This window comes from Amblyraja radiata, chromosome X, assembly GCF_010909765.2.
Source record: "Amblyraja radiata isolate CabotCenter1 chromosome X, sAmbRad1.1.pri, whole genome shotgun sequence".
Taxonomy (NCBI): domain Eukaryota; kingdom Metazoa; phylum Chordata; class Chondrichthyes; order Rajiformes; family Rajidae; genus Amblyraja; species Amblyraja radiata.
The window spans coordinates 7,484,540-7,501,191 of NC_045999.1; the positions used below are offsets into that span (position 1 = coordinate 7,484,540).

The window sequence follows — 16,652 nt, forward strand, 5'->3', positions numbered from 1 at the left end:
TCTATTGAAAACATCCAGTGAATTGGCCTCCACTGCCTTCTGTGGCAGAGAATTCCACAGATTCACAACTCTCTTACAATGCCGGATATCCAGGTTCGATCCTGACTACGTATAGAGTTTGTATATTCTCCCTGTGACCTACATGGGCGTTCTTCGGGATCTCCGGATTCCTCCCACACTCCAAAGATGTAGAGGTTTGTTGGTTAATTGGTTTGGTAAAATTGAAAATCGTCCCTAGTGTGTGTCCCTAGGATAGTGCTACTGTGTGGGGATCGCTGGTCGCACGGACTTGGTGTGACAAAGCGCCTGTTTCTGCACTGTATCTCTAAACTAAACTAATCTATTTTCAGGTCTGAAGAAGGGTTACGGCCCGAAACGTTGCCTATTTCCTTCGTTCCATAGATGCTGCTGCACCCGCTGAGTTTCTCCAGCCTTTTTTCTGTGTACCTAATCTATTTCCACTTTGGTTGTCATTGTTTTCTCACTACTTTCTCATTCCTTCTCAGCAGGCGACAAAGGGCAAGCTCCATGAGTGCAAGTGCTTGCAGATGCCAAGTGGATGCTCCTTACCTGAGGTGTGACTCCAGCACACGGTCCAGATTCTTGTAGAAAGGTCTCGAGGTAAAATACCCGCTCCAGTAATGGTCCTCGCGGTCAGCGTAGGTGAAGAAGTCGCCGCTGAGGACAGGGTAGGATGGAGGTTTGCTGCCAGGGCTGACACCATTCTTCTTGTACACCGCATCAAAGTATTCGGACAGGGTCCCAAATTGTATCTGGAGATCAACAACATTCAAGACAGTAAGCACACGCTTTCCTCCCAAAAACTTCCCTTCACAGTTTTCCCCAATCTCTAAATTAGATTCCTGACCTCAAGATATTTTTATTTCTGAGGCGGCACAGTAGCGCAGCGGTAGAGTTGCTGCCTTACAGCATCAGGGACAGGGGTTCGATCCTGACCACAGAGTTTGTACGTTCTCCCTGTGACTGTGCGGGTTTTCTCCGGGCGTTCCAGTTTCCTCCCACACTCCAAAGGCGTACAGGTTTGAAGGTTAATTGGCTCCTGTAAATTCTAACTCCAATAGTGCTATGGCAATGATCGCTTGTCGGCACAGACTCAGTGGGGCAAAAGGCCTGTTCCCGCACTGTATGTCTGAGGTCCATTGGGGATGTCTAGTGCTTTTCCCAGAGACCGTAATATATCACGAGTACTGCAGGTCATCATGGCTGAGTTCAATATGACCACATCCAGTGCCAAATGCTCCCAGGTTTCTCCTCCACTAGCAACCGGCAGACCAGAGACTGGAACCAGAGTTGCCCCAGCCTCAACCCTGGCCAATATATAAACAAGGAACAGCAGATGCTGGTTCACAAAAAGACAGCACAAAGTGCTGGAGTAACTTGGCAGTGCAGACAGCATCTCTCAAGAACGTGGACAGGTGACGTTTGGGGTCGGGACCCTTCTTCAGTCTGAAAAAGGGCCCTGACCTGAGATGTCACCTGAAGATTAACCCTTATTAATCAGTATAAATTCCTGTCTAGGTTTCTAATGGAAACAGCTCATGTGAACACGTCAAGCTATAATTAACCCTTATTAATCCACGCCATGCGTTCAGTTTGCAGTCTCCTTTGGAGGCATGGGTTCGTCTCCCACTTCTGACACCATGTTTGTGAATGATCCACAACAACATACATAGTGAAATATTAGTCTTTATTCCATAAGTAATCCAGAACATTTAAACTGCCAGCCATTCATTCCCAGCTCGGCGTGGCTTCTGTAAGCTGGCTGACCCTGTTAGTGTAATACCGTGTAGTACTGTAATACTATGTAATGGGTGGGATGCATATATGTGTAGTGGAGATTTTAAATGGCATGGATTAATAAGGGATAATCTACATCACCTATCATGTTCTCCAGAGCATGGATCTGACCCGCTGAGTACTCCAGCGCTCTGGAGTCTTCTCTACGCTGGCCAATACAGCTTAGTGCAGAGAGTGGTTTAGATATCTTGCTGCTTGATATCGCTGAGAACTGGATACCGGAACCAACGGAATGTGAAAAGCTGCTGTCCACGTGGAACACTTACTTGTACGTGGAGCTCCGGGTGGGAGTTCATGTAGTTGAAAAGCTTCTCATAATTCTGGAACTGCTGGTCCCACTCCAGGGCTTTGTCGTAACGGAAGTCATCGCCGAGCGGAATCAGGACAACTTTGCTCTTGTACAGTTTGGACTTCTTCCGGTATTGATCCAAAAGTAAATTTGCCCTGAAAGAAGAGAGATAGATGCATGGAAACAGACGCAGACAGGTGTGGGGTGGGTGGGGGGGGAGGGCATGAACAGTCCTCGTGTCAGCAGTAAGAAACAAATCGGTTTATATCAATCAATCAATCACCTCAATATTCATAGAGGAATGGAAATTAGACGGTACACAAAAATGCTGGAGAAAACTCAGCGGGTGCAGCAGGGGTGAGAAACTCAGCGGGTGCAGCAGCACCTATGGAGCGAAGGAGATAGGCAACTTTTCGGGCCGAAACCCTTCAGGGTTTCGGCCCGAAACGTTACCTGTCTCCTTCGCTCCATAGATTGATTGAAGGGCTTTGGCCCGAAACGTTGCCTATCTCCTTCGCTCCATAGATGCTGCTGCACCCGCTGAGTTTCTCCAGCATTTTTCTCTACCTTCGATTTTCCAGCATCTGCACAGTTCCTTCTTAATCACAATGGAAATTAGACATCTGATGAAGAGCAGACACTAATAAAAGTTGGGATATTAAATCTGTCTAAATAAATCAATGAAGTCAATGACATTGCACACATTTCCTGTCAACGTTTGGCAGTATAAATTCCGGTCTAGGTTTCTAATGGAAACAGCTCATGTGAACACGTCAACCTGTAATTAAACTTCTGCGAGCAGGAGTGTCCTAATCAAACCAAGTGTCAGGAAAACAAGGTTAACTCGTTTAGATTGGCAGTTTAACCTTATTTTCCTGACATTTGCTATTGATTAGGACACTCCTGCTAGCAGAAGTTTCATTACAGCTTGGCAGTTTCCAATGTGAATGTGAATATAAAATGTATTCATGTAAATATATATAAATAGCGGCAAAATTGCATGTCCACACCTTGTTCCATGATCTGCCAAGAGCCAGCTCCCGTTTTTGAAACAACCCCACTTGATTTTTTTTTGTGCCGAGCAGTATCCTTGCCAATCTAAGTTGCAACTTCTCAAAAGCTACCACTTCCTATACTACAGAGCCGAGTACTAGACCAACAACACAACACCAAAGATAGACACACAATGCTGGAGTAACTCAGCGGGACAGGCAGCATCCCTGGAGAGAAGGAATGGGTGACGTTTCGGGTCGAGACCCTTCTTCAGGCTGAAAAGTCACCCCATTCCTTCTCTCCAGAGATGCTGCCTGCCCCGCTGAGTTACTCCAGCATTTTGTGTCTGTCTTTGGTCTGAACCAGCATCTGTGGTTCCTTCAAACACAACACCAATGTTGATTCCTTGCATGCAGACTTGGGAGATGGACGTACATCATATGAGACACACCATTAAAACAAAACTATTAACACTTTAAATTCCTATTACTTAAAGTAAATTTAAATTAACTATTAAATTCCATTTGGAATATTTTGGAGGACCAAGAAACCAAGAACAAGAAGAACACAACAGATAGGCCTCTACATCATCGCACCGGTCCCAACTCATCTGTGGGAAGTTAATAGATTTCGACTTGGTCAGCAGAGCTTTAGCCTTGGATTCAATGACTCAGGGCAGCGTTAAGCGGATAAAAAGATTAGATGTATGCTTGGATTTTAAAAGTTAAACCTCACCTAAATGCAATATGACCACCATCAATTTCAATCCAATTCTATCACTTCCGATTTCCCCCCACTGAAAGCACATGCAGAATAATGCAATAAAAAGATTTACTATGCTGCTGACACATTGATTCATAAGTTCTAGTAGCAGAATTAGGCAAAGTATATTCCGCCATTCAATCATGGCTGATGTATCTTTCCCTCTCAACCCTATTCTCCTGCCACCTCCCCATAAACCCTGACACTCGTACTAATATTGACATAGATCAAGAGGACGTGTGTAGCAATACTAAGCAGGTCATCCTGACCAGGTCACCATGGTCGGGTCTGCCTGGTGTTCAATAAATACATGAGATGAATGCAACACAAATAGTCGGCTCTCATTGAGCGGAGGTCAGACAACCAAGCTCAAGCTCGGTTGGCACGTTAGCGCAGCGGTAGAGTTGCTGCCTTAGACTGCCTTAGTTGCAGCGCCGGTGACCCGGGTTCGATCCCGACTACGGGTGCTGTCTGTACGGAGCTTGTTCGTTCTCCCCATGACCTGCGTGGGTTTTCTCCGAGATTTTCGGTTTCCTCCCACACTACAAAGACGTACAGGTTTGTAGGTTAATTGGCTTGGTAAATGTGAAACAATTGTCCCTTGTGTGTGTAGGAAAGTGTTATTTATTTATTTTTTAATTTCTTTTATAATTATTTATTTTTATGTTACTTGACTGTAAGGAAAATCCATTTCATTGTCTCTTATGAGATAATGGCAATAAAAATTGAATACAATATGCGGGGATCGCTGGTCGGTGAGGACCCGGTGGGCCGAAGGGCCTGTTTCCGCGCTGTATCTCTAAACTAAACTCTAGTCAGCGTTCGCCAATGATCACTGCTGGAAACTGTGAAGGGTCAGCAGAAGGTGAACTAGCGCACTCAATCAGGAATTCATTATCACTCCTTCATGGCATCCAAACAGACCTTGAAAAATCTACCATTCTCCCCGCTGTCCCAAACTCATCGTGTGAAGAACTTCACAATATAAAGAATACCACCAAAGACGCTCGATTTTCAAGAACAAAGGAAAGTTTCTAACACACCGAAATTCAAAAGGAAGCAAATCCTCTCTCCCATGGTGATGATTACACAAGATAGGTACATGGACAATTACTTCACTTAGCGTCAACAGCAATACAAATTGGAACTGATGCCACTTTTCATTTTCAAGAAGGAACTGCAGATGCTGGAGAATCGAAGGTAGACAAAATTGCTGGAGAAACTCAGCGGGTGTGGAGGCATCTATGGAGCGAAGGAAAGAGGCAACGTTTCGGGCCGAAACATTGCCTCTTTCCTTCGCTCCATAGATGCTGCCACACCCGCTGAGTTTCTCCAGCAATTTTGGCCACTTTTCATTTCACTGCGCATCTCGTATACGTATGTGACAAATAAACTTGACTTGGCTAGCAGCCATGAATGGAGAGCAAGTACAACTCAATTCAGATTGAAACACACAACTATTAAAAAGAGAGGGGGGGGGGGGAAGAGAGAGGGGTAAAGAGATGGGGGGGGTGAGAGGGAGAGAGGGGGAGAGAGGGGGGAGAGAGAGGGGGGGAGAGAGAGGGGGGGGAGAGAGAGGGGGGGAGAGAGAGAGAGAGAAAATGCTGGAGTAACTCAGGAGGGTCATGCAGCATCTGTGAAGAAAAGGAGAGGGAGGGGGGGAGAGAGAGGTGGGGAGAGGGGGGAGGGGAGAGGGAGTGGGGGAGAGAGAGGGGGGAGAGAGAGAGGGGAGAGGGAAGGGGGAAGAGAGAGGGGGAGAGGGAGAGGGAGCCTAATGGAGAACCCAAAGCAGTCCATGACGTCAGCTCCTACCTCTCTGCCACGCTGTCATCATTGATCACCTTGGGTGGGACTTTCCAAGGACAGCTGATCCGCCCTCCAGGGAGGCGGCGGAAGTCAAACTGGCAGCAGATCTTGGGGTCAGGCCCGCAGGTGTGAGGGACGTCGTAGCTGTAGAAGGGCATCAGTTGGCAGAAAATATCCGTGCTGGAGTCAGTGTCTGGAAAAACAATGAGAGCGGGAAGGAAGCACAATTCTGTTACACGACTCAACACTGTACCTCGGTGATTGTCAATCACCCCCCCCCGGACACTCCTCCCACCAGGAAAAAATACTGACTGTATGCACGTAAATAGTTTTATTTATTGCTCATATTTATGTCGCTTTTCTAGGGAGATGCTAACTGCATTTTGTTGTCTCTGTACTGTACACTGCACAATGACAATAAACGTTGAATCTGAATCTGAATTCTTGTCTTAGCCAGAACATTTATTTTTAAGGAATCCAAAAAATGCACATGAAGCATCCCACTCCTTCAATCCCTCTGACCTAGAAGGGACAACGGAAAAAAAGCATTGCAGATAGACACAAAATGCGGCAGCATTTTGTGTCTATCTGCAATGCTTTTTTTCGTTGTAACTTTCTGTGACGTTCTGAACATTTTTCGTTGTAACGTTCTGAATCTCCCTGAGGGGATCAATAAAGTATTTATTATTATTATTATTATTAAACTCAGCGGGTCACTCAGTTGCAACTCAGCAGGTCAGGCAGCATCTGAGGGGGAAAAGGAACAGGTGACGTCTCGGGTCGAGACCTTTCATCAGACATCAATAATGAATTGGAACAGATCAAATCAGTAACTGGAAGAGTTTTCTTTTGGACACAAAGGAATTAGCGCACAATTCCAGCATTTGTGTTCTTTCTCCCCATGTCCAATCCCTTCCACTGACAGCTGAGACACTTTGGGTGCCCTCCACCTCGTCAACAGTTTCTAAAGCTCTGGTGCTATCGATTCATCCGCACTACAGACATATTGATTCAAGATTCAAGCGAGTTTATTGTCATGTGGACAATGAAATTCTAGCTTTGGCCCGAAGGGCCTGTTTCCACGCTGTATGACTCTAATACCTCATCTTCTCATGTTGCTGCTTTAACTCAATATCAAATTATTCAATTTATTATCAATATCAAATTATTCAATAATGCACCCGCTGAGTTTCTCCAGCATTTTCGTGTACCATCAAATTATTCAACCTTATGTAACTCACTTCTTTACCGCCATTTACACCCGTCATCATTTTGGCTTTGGTTCCCTCTTTATTTACTAGAATGGTTAACAAAGCATTGGACAAAGTAGCAACTTTATTCTCCGTTATTCTCTTTATTCTACTCATCCCTCCCCCACGTTACCTGCTGAATACTAACAGCCAAAGATCCTACAGCGAGCAAGATAGACCACTCAACGAAAAAGACGTAGTACGGTCATGGGCAGATTCACGGGTAATTTTCGGCCCCATTTCCGTAACCGGCTTCCGTCTCCGCCCCAAAGATCCCATCACAGCGGAGCAAAGATACTAGTGCGGAGACGGAAGCCGGTTACGGAAACATCCTCGTAAAAATAAAGGTTCTTTGTGAAAAATCTTCTCCTCATTTTCAGAATTATAATTTATTAACACAAACTGTTCCCCCGCAACGTTGATTACACTGCGAGTCGGGTCGGGTTACTGAAATGGATGAAATAAAGGCCCAGGTTCCGCTCCATTGCATACTACACGTCAGCCCATTGCATTTAGCAGGAGTGGTCCATCTTGCTCCGCTATAGGATCTTTGCTAACAGCAACATCGCCACAGGAAATTATTGGAACCGGGGGGGACTAAGGGCCTCAGTCCCGGTGTGTTAACTGCTTCTCTTTTCACAGATGCTGCCTGACCTGCTGAGTTTTAAATCGGCATTTTCTGTTTTTATCCCAACGCTTGTGCATTTATTTACGGCATTCAAAAATCCACAGGATTGAATTGCTTGAGCGGCTCTCACCTACCCCAAGTCTGTCTCCACATGAATTCCAGACTTTTGGTGGCTGCAAAGTGTTTTTTGATGGAGTAGTGCACTCGTTGGATGAGCATACTGGTCAGGTTGGAACGTTTGAGCAGATAGGACATGGTTGAGCTGTGTCCAAAAGGGTCGATCGCCCATCCTGATCGTGGGATCACCCCTGCCGATCCAAAATACAGGAACTCATTATATATATATATATACACATCGAATCAACGAGAGTGTTAAATAATACAGAACTTAGTAGGAGTCATTCATTCCATGTTCCATGCATAAAATACCACTAACATTTTGTTTAAGAAGGAACTGCGGATGCTGGAAAATCGAAGGTAGACAAAAATGCTGGAGAAACTCAGCGGGTGAGGAAGCATCTAAGGAGCGAAGGAAATAGGGAACGTTTCGGGACCCGAAACGTTGCCTATTTCCTTCACTCCATAGATGCTGCCTCACCCGCTGAGTTTCTCCAGCACTTTTGTCTACCTTCAATGTTTGATAACTAGTAGTGTGCAACGTTTCGGGTCGAGACCCCGAAGGAGCTATTTCCTTAGCTCCATAGATGCTGCCTCACCCGCTGAGCTTCTCCAGCATTTTTGTCTACTAACAACATTATAACACTTCCAAGTAGAATGAGTTTAAGGTAATAATCCAGCTTCAATTTGTGGGGAATTTTGTTTGGATTTCCAGAAGTACTTTAAAAATCGGACAACTCCTCTCCTTCCAGTCTTACCACCACAAATGAATGAACTCCTCTGCCCCTGGGTTCACTGTGGTTCGCATCATTCCAATTGCCCTTGTTCACATGAATCGTAGAAATGAGCGAAACTGAGCATTTCTTTCACTGTGCACTCTCAGACGCACGGTAAAAACTAAAAAATTGAAACATTCATTTAGACAACATCTTGCACACTTTCTCAGCATGGTGAAAACCATTATGGCCACTGTAATGGCACCCCAGCAACGGACTGTTCCAGCTGCTATGGTCAGGCAAACGCCGCCATTGCCATGCTGTGAAAATGGAGAGGGTGAGAAGGAGTTTCTTCCCACAGGCCATTAGGACTGTAAACTCCTATCTCACCAGGGACTAACTTTACTGAACTGTTGTGTGGTGTCTTTTTTATTTTTTCCCTCCCATAAATATGCAATATGTGAATATGTGATTCTGTTCCATTCTCTTTGTCGGTTTTTTTGCACAATCCGCAAGCATTGCCACTTTTCATTTCACTGCACATCTCGTATGTGTATGTGACGAATAAACTTGACGTGACTTGTAATAGCTTTTAAGCAGCTGCGGGTTGCACGACGGCCATTTTGTGCACTGCAAGCTCCCACAGACTGTAGCTGGAAAATAACCAGCTAATCAGCTTGTGTTGTGAGATGTAATTGAGAGATAAGTATCGTCCAGTATAAAAAAGATATGTCTCTGGCTCCTGTTCAGAAGTGTGTAATAGGACCCTTTGTGACGAGATCAGATTCACGGTCTCAGTTTAACATTCATCTGACAGACAACACCTCCAACAGCGCAGCACTCTCTCACTGAGTGGAGCAATGGGTTGGATGGATCTGCTCAAGTCCAGGCACTTGAACTCACACCTTCCTCCTCACAGCAACTGTGCCAAGACTGGCTTTCACGGGAATCTTGACGATCCAATGGGTCAAATAGGTTTTAATCTCTGCAATGCTGTAATTCTCCAGTCAGTTTGGCTTTGGATGGTCTTAAGCTTCTTCGGAGTGATGTCACCTCCAATTATCCAGTCCACAGAGTATTGTCTCAGCATCTGAAGATATGAGGGGTATGTGGGAATGATGCAAGGTGATCCCACAATGTGTGATCACACAATTCCCATCGCTTGTGCACCATCCCCGGAATATTTGAAGGAACAGTGCATAAGGAGATTTACTCTACATCAATAGAAACACGGAGCTGCAGGTGCTGGTTTATACTGAAGATCGACACAAAGTGTTGGAGTAACTTAGTGGGCCAGGCAGCATCTCTGGAGAAAAAGGATGGGTGACGTTTCGGGTCGGGACCCTTCTCCAGTCTGAAGAAGAGTCCTGACCTGAAATGTCACCCATCCCTTTTTCCTGGAGATGAATGAATGAATGAATAAATTTATTGGCCAAGTATTCACATACAGGGAATTTGCCTTGGTGCTCCGCCCGCAAGTGACAACATGACATACAGGAACTGTTCAGAATGACGCATAAAACATTAATAATAAAACAACAGCAATTAAACATGTGAATTACATAAAGCAAAAGGAGGATTTTCGGTTATTGAATAGAGCTACTACTCGTGGAAAAAAACTGTTTTTATGTCTAGCTGCTGAGTTACTCCAGCATTTTGTGTGTATCATTACTCTGCATCAATCCCATGCTGACTTGCCTTGGAAGTGTTTGATGCAATGGTGTTGAGGAAGCTCTACAGCATAAAGAGTTGGTCTGCTGAGTTCATCCAGCAATTTGCTTTTTGCTCAAGATTACAGCACATGCCTCAACTATATTCTGCATCAAACATGCCCTGGCAGAATTTGTGTGTTGTACCATGACAGGATTTGATAGCACACTGTGGAGGGAGCGTTCCTCTATGTGAATGGAGAACATCTTCTCATAAATAGTTTGTAATTGACAGTGGTAACACCTACTTCAGGATTCATATTCTTGCAAGGTACACAAAAATGCTGGAGAAACTCAGCGGGTGCAGCAGCATTTATGGAGCGAAGGAAATAGGCAACGTTTCGGCCCGAAACGTTGCCAATTTCCTTCGCTCCATAGATGCTGCTGCACCCGCTGAGTTTCTCCAGCATTTTTGTGCATCTTCGATTTTCCAGCATCTGCAGTTCCTTCTTAAACACTTCATATTCTTGCAAGTTTGACAGGAAATAACATCCGCATCTCAATACAATTCGTAAGATCCTTAAGGGCCTGTCCCACTCAGGTGATTTTTTCGGCGACTTGCCGGCACCCGTCATGGTTGCAGCAGGTCTCCGAAAACCCATGTTGAAAACCCAGCGGCGATCAGAAAAAGGTACCCTGTTTGGGCGACTACTCATGACCCTACAGGCGTCACGTGTCGACATGTCGCGAGGTGATGCTTGTATGGCCGTGAGTAGTCGCCCAAAGAGTCGTACCTTTTTCTCGACGCCGCTGTATTTTCAACATGTTGAAAATTTTCGGAGACCTGCTGCGACTATGACGGGTGCCGGCAAGTCGCCAAAAAAATTGCGTAGCGGGACAGACCCACTATGCATTTGCGCATCAAATCCATGGTTTGCCAATGTAGATAGTCACCAATATTTTTCGCCAGCCATTGATGTCCTTCGATTAGCTGATCAACCATTGCAAAGTAGTGAGAGTTAGCTTCATCGGTCATGACCCAGCCTCCAGTCACAAACTCCAACTGACCATCAGCTGCCAGCCTGGCGACACAAACAAACAGAGGACATGGCAATAAATCACATGCTGCACAAAGTCAACTGGAAGACAGAGTGAAGTTAACTAATGCTTCCCTACACGGAAATAAGTTCCCAGGATAAAGCAGCATCAATATCCAATAATTGATTCTGCTGAATTAATTTTGGCTACAATTGGGTGAACAAGAGGAAGAGGACTGAACTTTGTTGCCTTCCCTCACAGTGGGAAATGTTGATTCTGCTGTGGGGGGATGTTTTTTATGTTTAATGTTAAATTCTATAGTGTTGTGTTTATCTTATTTGTGTGCTGCATGGTAACTCAAATTTCATTGCACCAATTGGTGTATGTGACAATAAATGTCCTTTGTCCTTTGTCAATTGGTTTCTGGCACGGGGCCAAATAGCAACTAGAGTCATAGTGTAGTACTGCATGGAAACAGACCCAACAGGCCCAACTTGTCCACATCGACCACCATGTCTCATCTACACTAGTCAACCTGCGTTTGGCCCATATCCCTCTAAACCAGTGGTTCTTAACCTTGGGATCGTGATCCCCTATGAGGGTTGTTTGGGGCTTTGCCGGGGGTCATGAAAGGGGACACAAATAACATATCAATTTGTTGAGCCCATGTTTAGGAACCTAACAAAGGTACATACCACATACAGTATTTTGTCCGCGTATGCGCGTACTGGTGCCAAAAAGGTTAAGAACCACTGCTCTAAATCTATCCTATCCACGTTCCTGCCTAAATGTTTCTCAAACGTTGCAATATCACCTGCCTCAGCTACCTCCTCCGGCAGCTCGTTCCATGTATCCACCATCCTTTGTGTAAAAATGTTACCCCCTTGGGTTCCTGTTAAATCTTTCCCCCCCTCACCGTAAAACTGTGCCCCCTTGTCCTCGATTCCACCGTCCTCGATTCTGTTGTGAGGTGAGGATATACGGAATGATCTGATCAGTCTTCGCCACCTCTCCCAGAATGGTCACAAAGACAATGAGACATCAGAAAGGCTGACCCATACCGTCTCTGTCGACAAAACAGCCTAAAGGGACAGTCCCACTTTCATGACCTAATTCACGACCTTTTTTATTCGTGGACATTTTTCATCATGCATGAAAAACGCCCCGACCTACTTGATGCCACGTGTACCTACGACTAGCATCACGACCTACCTACGACCTTGTGACGACTATGCTGCGAGTATGAGTGAAGGGCAAACTCGGCAGAGGTCGTGAATTAGGTTGTGAAAGTGGGACAGGTCCTTAACTTGTTTGGATGACTGACTACAGCATGAGAGGGCGACTGGGACCTGCGGCCAACGCAAGGCAACACATTCAAAAGAAAAAAGCTCCTGTTCCCACATACCGACGGACAGCTGCCCTTTTCTGAGTATCAATGTTGTCCCACCACTTGGAGAAAAAGGAGATCTCTGCCCAAATAAAGCGTCGCTTTGGGTCCTCCTGGAGCTTCATCAGCATGTTGTTCAGGATATGCTGTGTCTGGTCAAAGTAATATTTGTCAAATGTCTTAATCCACCCTGTAGAAGAGAATCAGATTACAACTTTCAGGGCACCAATGTGGAGCTGGAGCATGTTTTTTTTTAAAATATCTCTCAGAAACGATTGGTAGTACTTTACATGCAGGAATGCCAGTAATGAAACTGTGTGGGTGGGTGAATATGACAATCCATGGCAAACGACAATCAGATGAACAATATTCTCGCCGGCCACAGGCCAGCTCCCTGAGGGGAGGAGAGAAACCAATGTCGATCCTTTGTTTAAGAATGGAAATAGGGATGATCCTAGAAATGATAGGGCAGTGAGTCACACATCAGTGGAGGGGAAGCTGCTGGAGAGGAACCATAGGGATGGGGTGTACTCGCTTTTGGAAGAGAATGGACTAATTAGGGACAGGCAGGTGTGGTCTTTGTCCAGGGGAGATGATGCTTTACAAAAGATAGACACAAAAAGCTGGAAACTCAGCGGGTCAGCAGCGTCTGGAGAAAAGGAATAGGTGATCGTTTGGGTCGAGACCCTTCACACCTGATTGAGTTTACTGAGGAGGTGATCAATGAGATCGACTAGGGTAGGGCTGTGGACATTGCCTATGTGGTCTTTAGTGTGGCATTTGTCAAGATCCCTCAGGTAGGCTAATCTAGAAGTTTAAGATGCACGGGATACCAATTCTGAGTCCAATTACTTGGTAGTTTGGATTCATAGTGCTATGGGTATACCCATAGAATACAGAGGGAATAGGGAAAGGATGTCATTGTAACTGGAAGTCTGTGACCAGTGGTATTTCGCGGGGATCTGTCCTGGAACTTCTGATGTTTGTGATATAAATCAACAACGTGGATGGAAATGTCAATGAGTCAGTTAATACGTTTCTGGATGACACAAAAATTGGTGTAGTTACAAAAAGCGAATGAGGCTGTCAAAGGATACAAGATTATATCGATCAGTTACAGATACCTAAGACAAACGACTATTTTTATAAACAGCCGGCATTAGCATTTTAAAAAATATATAGTAACACAAAAAAAACATCACCATTGTTATTCCATCACAAAATACATTTGAGACAACTCTAGAAGTCTTTCCGCGCTTCTCTCTCACCTGGATCATTGTGGGAATGGGGCACCACAAACACCTGTAACGGCTCTTTGTCCCACTCGCGCTGATCGTAGGAGATGTCAAAGCCCTGCTTCCAAGCCCCGCCATCCACGTTATCAAACTTCAGGGCTGAATAAACATCCAGCATCTGTAGAGCGGGAGAAGCAGACAAGTACGGAGACTGCACCTGAGCCTCAAATTACTAAATCGACAGTGAGCAACTGATCAGTGACCCAGGGCACTTAGTCATACAGTGTTCAAACAGGCCCTTCGACCCAAACTGCCCAACAGGTCCCATCCACACGTCCCACCTGCCTGCTTTTGGCCCATATCCCTCTAAACCTATCCTATCCACATACCTGTGTTAATGTTTTATAAACGTTGCAATAGTACCTGCCTCAACTACCTCCTCCAGCAGCTCGTTCCATACACCTACCACCCTTTGTGTAAAGAGGTTACCCCTCAGGTTCCTATTTAATCTTTCCCCTCTCACATTGTCCTCTCGTTTTCAATGTGTAGGAAAGAATTGCAGATGCCGGTTTAAATCGAAGGTAGACACAAAATGCTGGAGTAACCCAGCGGGAAAGGCATGAGGAGATGCTGCTTGTCCTGCTGAGTTGTTTGTGATATAAGCTGTTTCATTTTGTTTCATCCTCTGGTTCTCAGTTCCCCTAGTCTGGGTTAGAGGCGCGTTTACCCGATCTATTCCGCACGATTTTGTACACTTCAAAAAGATCATCCCTCATCCTCCTGCGTTCCAAGTAATAGAGTTCTAGCCTGCTCAACCTCTCTCAATAGCTAAGGCCCTCGAATCCTGGCAATATTCTAGTTAATCTTCTCTGATGGAAATTCACTTGCCTAAATTCAGACACATGGGAGGGGGAACACGAGGAAGCCAAAAATTCAGACACAACCCAGGCGACCACATGTTCCTGTTTCTCTTCATCTACTCACACCCCAAACAAGCTGCAGGATCAGGTAACTGGTTGAAGGTGTCTGAGGTTTTGGGGAGAAGGCAGGAGAATGGGGTTAGGAGGGAGAGATAGATCAGCCATGATTGAATGGCGGAGTAGACTTGATTGGGCTAATGGTCTAATTCTAGTCCTATTCCTTATGACTTACTCCTATTCCTTATGGTCTTATAAAGACTTTAATTCCAAGTATCAGTGAGGATTACATGACTTTTGACAGTGGCAAGGTTGGCTTTAATTGCTTTAATTCTAATTTTATGTCTCTCCCCATGAGACAATTTGATTCGGAACCCAAACAGCATCAAGAAGGAAACGCGAGCAGTAATTTAAAATGAAAGCTTTAAGTTCTGAAGTGTCTGCTTCCCAAAGGACATAGTCATGGTGGACTGAGCATTACTTTAATCTCAAGTTATCTCGTACATCACACATGCTCAATGCCGCAAGAAAACGGTAGGAGTGAAAACAACCTTTGGCATGAGAAGCATGTCAAGGGTGGTTCAGAAAATTCAGAGTTGGAGCCTATATTTCAATTCATCAAGTCCAATTCAATCAGAGCCATTCCCCAACTTTATCCTCAAAGCTGCTGCAAATTTAGAAGCCCATTATACCTGCTAAACGTTTAGTATTGATTGCAATTACTTCAGACGCTCTTGCTTTAACCTACTCTATAAACATGATGAGCAAAGCACTCGAGTAAATCTAGATGCGATCCAATGCACAGAATTTCATGCACAGAAATCCAATCTCACAAAACCTACGCCCTTGGAAAAAACGGAACAAATTCACGCATTATATTGTATCAAATGATCTACAAGTACTAAAGAAACATGGAGGGGGGTGGGAGGAGGGGGATTTGTCCATCAACTTTAATGATCTTTCACCTTCATTTTCATGCTGTATTTCATACCCCCAATTTTTTTTAAATATCTAGAAATGTATTGTTTTTGCTCAAAATGCAAGCAACGGTTAAACCACCACAGCTTCCTAATATTTACCACCCTTTGAGTAACGAAATTTCTCCTCACTACAATCCTAAACAAGCCGAACTCTTACTTTGTGATCTGAATCCAAACTCCAGACACCTCAGCCAGAGAAACATCCCGCCAAATATACTCCATCACGCCCTGGAAGGGCCTCGTTTATTTCCAGCGAGGTTCTTCATTCTTCCAAAAAGGTCAACCCTGCTCAATTCCTCCTCAAGTGACAGACCAGCCAGCTTGGGAACCAGCCGGACACATTTTGTACAGTATTCCCTCGATTGCAAGAATCCCCCTCTTTGGAAAGAAGACCAAAACTGTTGACAATACTCTGAGTATTATGTCACCTAAGCCCTATATCACTGCAGTTAACACACCTTCACTTGTGAACTATTTACTTCTAATAAAGGCTTACTGCTTGCTTTCTAACTGTCTGCGGCAACTGTGCTTGGGTCGCCTGGAACATAGAGGCATCAAGTTTTACAAGTTAGAAACAGGCCCTTCAGCCCACTTACCCACACCGGCCAACATGTCCCACCAACTCTTTCTTCCCAATAACCCTTCCTGGCTTAAGCCCTCCCTTCACCACCTCCAGTTTAAATTCCATTTGAAATATTTTGGAGGACCAAGAAACCAACACTAGTCCCGGCTGCCTGCATTTGGCCCATATCCCTGTCCTATCCATGTACCTGTCTAAATGTTTCTTAAACGTTGCAATAGTCCCTGCCTCAACGAACTTCTCCGGCAGCTGGTTCCACACATCCACGACCCTTTGTGTGATATAACATCAACATTTCTCAACTCCTAATACAAGTCCACCATCCATTTTCAGGATCCTTTTGTTCCAAAGCCTTTCTGGATTATCCATTTTATCAGACTAACAGAGGTCATGGCCTCTGAGAGGAGTCTAACGGCACCACAACAGTCCGTCTAGGGGCCAAGATACTTGCACGCTAAATCGGCCTCCGAAGTCGGCTATGGGAATG

At 45.0% G+C, this 16,652-nt stretch overlaps 1 protein-coding gene across 3 annotated transcripts in view; it reads right to left on the reverse strand.

The window, feature by feature from the left end:
• The window catches only part of man2a2 (mannosidase alpha class 2A member 2), a 59,396-nt gene that overhangs the window by 26,334 nt on the left and 16,410 nt on the right, over positions 1-16,652 (reverse strand). For all 3 annotated transcript variants that reach the window (XR_004410432.1, XM_033014963.1, XM_033014964.1), the window contains exons 3-9: positions 13,722-13,866; positions 12,472-12,643; positions 10,983-11,110; positions 7,681-7,854; positions 5,675-5,861; positions 2,085-2,262; positions 571-773 (exon numbers count right to left, since the gene is read on the reverse strand). Coding sequence is in view for 2 of the 3 variants with exons in the window: in XM_033014963.1 (XP_032870854.1) it covers positions 571-773; positions 2,085-2,262; positions 5,675-5,861; positions 7,681-7,854; positions 10,983-11,110; positions 12,472-12,643; positions 13,722-13,866 (1,187 nt within the window). In the remaining variant the exon portion in view is untranslated. The remainder of the gene's footprint in view (positions 1-570; positions 774-2,084; positions 2,263-5,674; positions 5,862-7,680; positions 7,855-10,982; positions 11,111-12,471; positions 12,644-13,721; positions 13,867-16,652) is intronic.